Here is a 7,119-nt window from a genome sequence, read left to right as displayed (position 1 = left end):
GCAGCGAGCTTGTTAACATCTGGTGGAAATCAGGTACATGTAACCGACTTTACTGAAGTGTTTACATTTGATCTTCTGCTCCGCTGCATTTCAGTAGCAAATATTAGTCTATTATTTTATTTATCAGCTTTAGTTACTAATATTTTTACATAAAACATATGATCAGCTCATAAAACCTGATGCATTATGGGTTAAAGTAGCAAACAACAGTGGTAGTAAAAGTCTAAACATCATTTACTTAAGTAAAAGTAGTAATAACACAGTTTATTCATGTTAATTAAATGTCCTGCTCTCCCTAAGCTTCACAAAAAGTACAGTAAAATGTACTTTAAATGTCAAATTAAAATACAGAATGGCCTGTTTAACAGTTATATTGTTATGTATTATTGCAATATTACTACTGATGCATTAATGTGTAAGCAGTATTTTAATATTGTAGTTGATCAAGGTGGGGGATATTTTATGTACAGTTGGCTAGTTTGATATGTAACAGTGCATCATAATTTATTTGTATTTATTTACAAGCTGATTAAATGTTTGCTTTGTCAAATCTTAATCGATAAAATCACTTGAAACTACTGATTTTTTTTTATGTAATGAATTAAAAAGGACAATATTTTCAGTACAATGTAATTAAATATAAAGAATTAGAAAATAGAAATATTCAGGACCATACAAGTACCTGAAAATTGTACTTCAGTAAAGTGTTTAAGTAAATGTACTTCAAATTAAAGCATTAATGTCAGTGCAACTGTAATAATCCTATACAGGCCTAATACATGTATAATATTTTAACACACTGAAAGGAGACATTCTGCATGACCTGTACTACTAATGTTGGCCTGTATAAATAATATTGACTCGACTAATGTAAAAGACCTGAATACTAATGAATTATTTCTGGATCTGGCAGTGAAGTGAAATCATGAAACACAATAATCAGGAGAATTTCATCAATCAGTTTAGTTTCAAAACTTAAGTAAAAATCTTTATTATCAGCTACCTTTGATTAATGCAACAGTGAATCTAACGACTTCAATCACAACAACTAATGACAAGTTATTGACATCTACCGTGGTGTCAAGACTTACAGGATTTGTAAATAAATTACGACTAAAGTAAAAATAAATAATGAAAATGTGCCTAATGGAAACCTGAAGTTCAACAGGATGAACGTTTGGAGCCCAGTAAACAATGAAGTGGTGATTGACAGGTGAAAAGACATGTAGGTTTAAACCTGCAGGTTCATACGGCACTAAACTTGGTTGAAAAGTGAAAGCTTTTCGAGCTCTTAGTTACTTATTACTGCTGTTTTTAACATTGTAATGACTTTCATCAGATCCTAGCAATATGTGGATTTACAGTCAATATTGTTGAAACAACAGTTATGAGTAACTAAGACGTCTTAAAAGAGTTCACTTTACAACCAAATGAAGGTTTTGACCTAATCAACCAAACAATGTTTACCAGGTTCTGATTTACAACTGTGACCCCTTAATTGTAAATGGGGTATAATAGCACCAATATATAAAAAAAAAACTACAAATACAACTAAATACAAAGACAGCGTGACAGAAACACAACCTCAAGCATCAAGGAGAAGGCTGGTGATATTATGTTTTACATGAAAAGACCAAATCCATCAATGCAATAGTTTGTTTTCTGAATATTAAAAGGCAGCTCACAAATATATAGTTTCACTTTCAAGAAAGGCTGAGTGATTTCCAAAGGCAGCTGGTTACTGCAGCTTTTAGAAAACATCGCTGAAACAGGAGGAAATAGAGCATTAGCTCGGGAGTATTTTCAGAGGCGGATGGATCCACGTTTGGTGCTGTAGTGAATACTTACAGCAGAGGGACGGTGTGTGTGAGACTGAATCAAGATAAACTACAGTGTGTGTTCATGTTGATGAAGGAACACGTCACCTATGGCAACCGTGTGTCCCACTGATGTGTTTTTAGTAGCTTTTGGAAACCATGGAGGAATCAGATATATCAGGCTCTGGATACACACATGATACTTGTGAGTAGGAGGAACTCATTGTTGGTTTTGGTCTTTTCACCAGATATCACCAGCCTCATCCTTCAAAAGACACGACACACGCACACTCAGCGTGATTTTACACAAAGCTCTCAGATGCTCTGGTGTGTTAGTTGCCCAATGAAAACAGCAGTTGTGAGACAAATGATCCAAACATCACACATGAGGAGGATCCACATCCACATCCCCATGATGTGATATGATGTCGCTTCAGAGGGTTGGACTGTGTGCGGTGAGGTAAGGTGGTCACACGGGGAGGAGGGTGGGGGTGGGTCAGTTCTTGGTGTTTATGAGGGTCTGGTACAGTGGCTTCACCACGATGTGGAGGAAGAGGGAGCTGTCAATGAGGTACTCAGAGGTCCGGCGGTACAGGTCGGCCTCAGCTAAGAAATCTCCGCTTTCCTCGGTGCTCTGGTGGAAGTTGTAGACGTGTTTCACCACCACCTTCCCCTGCTGCTCCGCCATCACCAGCACCGTCTTCTGGAAGTTCACCCCGGCAAAGTCGGCGCTGGACGTGGCCGGGGTGATGATGATGCGTGGTCGCCCTCCCTCCACCCGGGTCGGCTGCATGGCGCCCGTCTCTGTGTACATGGGCCTCATGCTGAGGGGTAACCAGCGAGGTGAGAACAAGGCGTTCCATGTGACCCGCTTGCTGGCGTCGTGGCCGCTGGGCCCCAGCTGGGTCTGGAAGCTGGTGCTGCGGTCGTCACGCGTGGGGTTGCTGATGATCCAGGGCGCCCCCCACACCGGCGACAGGTAGTTTCTGGGCATAAAGAGGCTGCAGTTCACGTCAAAGTACTTGGCCATGTGCAGCGGCGAGGCTGAATGGAACTGGTAGGACATGTAGAGCAGGTCGCGCACTGACTCCTGATACCGAGCCAGGACTGTGGACTGGGTCTGCAGGCGGAAGAGGTCTCGTGGAGGCATCATGGCGTAGCGCACAGCTCTCAGAGCGTTCTCTGCCGTCAGACTGTCCGGCTCGTTCTGAATAATCCAGGCCTCCAGCGCTGAGAACAGCTCCATCTCGCTCTGCAGGATCAGGTCCGAGCGCTGCAGCAGCGACATGAGCAGCTGGCTGCTGATGGTCACCCACTCTCCGCTCTGCAGCACCGAGGTCAGGTTCCAGGCCAGATACTGGAGGCAGCTGTCCCGCAGAGTCTCGTCCCCGGCCTGCTGGGCATACTCGTACCAGCCCGCCACGTGGCCTGAGGGGGAGTCCCGGGCCAGGTTCTGGGTCATGTACTGGGTGATGCCCTGCTGGAGACCCAGCACCTGGTACTTAGTTGCCAGCTTGTGTAAAGGCGTGGCCTGATCCAGACGCAGAGAAATCTCTCCACAGTACAGATATCTGCACAGAGAGAGGAAGAGGAGGTTGAACCAAGAAGCATTTGAAGCACAACATGTGGCTACTGAACTTACTTCCTGTTACATACATATATTGACCATTTGACCTCAAACTCTGTCCCCAATTATATATGACCCACTATTTTAAAGCTGCATTGATTTATTTTTCAGCCACTTGGGGGCAGAAGAACTTCCACTGAGCTGAAAAACACGACCTTAACAAACATTATTATCTTATAAGTTGTTATGGCCAACATGTGAGCAAGTAGTTGCCTGTTTACACATCCGGCCGACACAAGACAACCCTGTGATAAGTCCAATATTTACTTGCCTCCATTTTCCTCTTTACCATCTTTAACTGCTAAATACTCCACTACCACTCTGCTGCTTGCTGCTTGGTGCTGGGCAGGTTGTGTACAGTGGATTTATTATTAGAGCTTGTTGCTGCTGGAAACCAAAGTGAGACTGAACCAAACCAGTAAAGTTGTGGGATTTAAAACCAAAACAATGAGCTAAAAGAGGATTAAAAAAAACTTTGTAGAGCTGCAGAGTCTCTGTGAATGTCACTATAAATAAACCCTTTCAAGTTACACAGCCATTTGATTCATTGTTAATATAAAAATATTATTTGGTGCAGCTTTAAATGATTTAAATCAGCGGCTCTCAAACTTTTTCCCATCATGGACCATTAACTGACACAAATCAGACCACAGACCCTCATCTGAGAAGATTTTTGCTTTTAGATGTTTTATTACAGGAAGTGTTTGAAAACTTCGACCAAAATAGTCACACATTCTGTCACTGTGTTATTGGATGGAATTATAGAGAAAATAAATGATTCCCCTTTTTGCTGTTGACTGTTTGCAGGTCCGCAGTGGCAGAGTTCATCATCTAAGGCCCTGATGGTTGATGTGACCTCCAAGGACACACAACACCTGCCTCATATAGACACGAACACACACTCTCCTCCCGTCTCACCTGATGAACTTGTCAAACACGGCGGCGCAGTCGGCGCTCTCCTTCAGGACCAGCGTGCTGCCGTTGCGGCTCAGCAGCATCTCCTCGAACACGGGGCTCTGCAGGGAGAGCACCAGAGAGTGCGCCTGGATCGTCTTCACCTCGTCCGCGCTGGGCGTCTCCACCCGCAGCGACACGTCGCTGCCGTTCCCCTGAACCAGCAGGGCCTCCAAACGCTGCACCAGGGTCAGGGAGTGGCTGATGGTGTCCCCGCCGCTGCCACCTCCATCCTGGGCACCGTCAACTTTCAGTATGCCTGGTGGAGGAGAAAAGGTGGAGGGAGTGGACTAAATAACTTTGCAATTAATTGCATAGATAAAAATACAATAAAACATAATTTAAAAGGTTGCAAAAGACAATTTAAAATCAATTTGACGACTTGAAAGCAAAATGAAAAAGCAGAGTTTCTTGGAGGGATGTGCAGAAGTTTCATGTCAGTTATTTATTAGGACAAATTGTGGGCCAGTATCATCCTAATCCATGTCATTGATCAGTCCAGCTGCTCTGGCCGCCTGGATAATGAGGGATCGTGGGTCACGTTTAATTAAAGCTTTGTAGCACACCACCACCACCACCACCGCCAACGCCGACCCCCTCCTCCACCCTGCAGGGTTCACTCCTACTGTTACTGTAACTGTTACTGCTGGGCTGCTGCTGAGCCTGGATTCATATGATCAAATTTAATGTGCTTCCTCTGTCTCAGTCTTGATGAATATGAGGCACTTCCTCCCCCCCCCTCTGATAAAAACAGCACAGAGTGAACTCAGCTGTGGCCTCTGGTGTTCCCTTTAAATCACAGCCTGGACTAGGGACAGTTTCAGTTCAGTGTGTTCACATATAGTCAGTTAATTTTTTTTTTTTTTTTTTTTTTTTTTTTTTTTTTTTTTAATAATGAATCCCACATCCAGGAAGGTTATAATGTTGAAACTGTTTTAGAGGAGTTGATTTGACTCAGTCATCCTGAGGAGGAGGGGGTGTTTCCACGCTGGTATAACTGTTTTGGATAAAGATCATAGAAACACCTGTCAGTATAATGTAATGAAAATCAACAGCACCAAAAACTACATCCTCCAAAATGACCACAAAACATTATAACCACCATGAAAGGAGGATTTTTTTTATTAGCTTCAGCTTGTATAGTTAGTGTGGTCAGTCAGAGATCTCCTTTGTTACGTTGTTTGGTTTTATGAAGGTTGAGAGTCTAAAGGAAAATATTAAAGAACTGACTGACACAAATTATAGAAGAAAGAAAGAAGATTGAGAATCTGAGAATGAAGTTGAAACATAAAAAAAGAAAGTTATGATTTTGAGAAGAAAGAAAGTAACACCTAACATTTCATCTCAACATCTTAATAGACCTGAAGTAATAGATTTGGAATAAGGACCTTGTTACAGACTGTAACAAATCATGAATGGGGAGGGGTGAATCTTAAGTTTCACTCTCCACAGAATTATTAGAATTATTTTCTTTGGAAAATAACAATATCATCCCCCCGAAAAAACACATCATAGTAATTCAACAGCTAACTGCTACAAGCCATTTGGACTTAATATGTTAATGCAACAATAATGAAGCTCCTGAATGCACATTAGAAGAGAATCATGAGAAACATAGAGAAACATAGAGAATATTTCAGCTGCTCTGTCTTTTTAAAGTTGACGTTTTACTGATATAATGGACATTTAATAACGCAGACACACAGACTTTAAAGTTACATCCTTGTGGCTGAAACAAAATATAAATCCAGGGAGACAAAAAAATGATCTGCCCTCCTCCCTGCCCTAATAATAACATAACAGAGTCCCTTCTATTATTTTGTTAAAAAGTGAACCAGACCTTTAAATACACAACTAAACTGAGCTGAACTAAGTGAAGCATTTATTCCCATGAGGAGAAATCCCTCCATAATTACTATTATCACTTTAAAAGCCACATCAAATGCTCATTTCCACTTTCTGCCTCTGGCGTAAAAACAGAATCATCAAACAGAACAGAGGCATCCTTTCTCTCAGACGCGAGGATCAGACTACAAATCACCCTGAACACTGAACTCACCTGCAGCAGCTGCCCCCAGCAGAAGACAGAGGGCCACTAACAGCATCCCAGCATGCACCTGAGCAGCGCGTTTCACCATCTTCTCTCAGTCGTCTTCTTCTTCTTCTCTCTGCGTCTGTCTGCTCGGCTGTGGAGGACAAAGGTGTCTGTGTGAATGTGGGACAGGGGGTTCTCCTCTCCTCTCCTCTCCTCTGCACACACACACACGCACACACACACACACACACACACTACAGACTCACAGAACTTCATCGATCGGTGGGTGGAAACAGGCCTGGGTTGTTTCCATGGCTACCACTTTGATTCTCACTTTCCTATCCTTGGGTATCAACGGCTGCTGCGTGACATTGATTCGGTGAGGAGGCCCTCAGACAGCTGTGGGAGACTGGGGGGGTGAAACAGCTGTTTGAGTAAAAACTCAGTTATTTGATCAAACTGCAGGTTTATTTTATTATTTTACTTTATTTGGTTCCTTTCAGCTGCTCCAATCAGAGACATCTGTCAGATCTGAAGCACCAGTGTTAAGAATTCAGTTTAGACTCCACATGCCGTTATGTGTGTCAGTGTGTTCACCCAGTTCAGCACATGTGCGTGACACAGCAACACAAGCAATTTATTCGCAGCTCCAGGCCACAGCACGCTTCATCAGGGTGGGGTGGGGG

At 42.9% G+C, this 7,119-nt stretch overlaps 1 protein-coding gene across 1 annotated transcript; it reads right to left on the bottom strand.

Moving 5' to 3' along the window:
* Window positions 1-2,193: 2,193 nt before the first annotated feature.
* btbd17a (BTB (POZ) domain containing 17a) lies at window positions 2,194-6,536 on the bottom strand. Its single transcript, XM_023418960.2, has 3 exons — window positions 6,458-6,536; window positions 4,363-4,657; window positions 2,194-3,388 (listed from the first exon to the last, which is right to left on the bottom strand). Exons 1-3 carry the CDS (start codon window positions 6,534-6,536, stop codon window positions 2,314-2,316), a joined length of 1,449 nt encoding a protein of 482 aa, XP_023274728.1. The 3' UTR covers window positions 2,194-2,313.
* Between the last annotated feature and the right edge of the window lie 583 nt (window positions 6,537-7,119).

The sequence above is a fragment of the Seriola lalandi genome, unplaced genomic scaffold (assembly GCF_002814215.2).
Source record: "Seriola lalandi dorsalis isolate HSWRI2012SDOR001 ecotype SW California unplaced genomic scaffold, Sedor1 jcf7180002054585, whole genome shotgun sequence".
NCBI classification, from domain to species: domain Eukaryota; kingdom Metazoa; phylum Chordata; class Actinopteri; order Carangiformes; family Carangidae; genus Seriola; species Seriola lalandi.
This window is presented reverse-complemented; position numbering and strand designations above follow the sequence as displayed.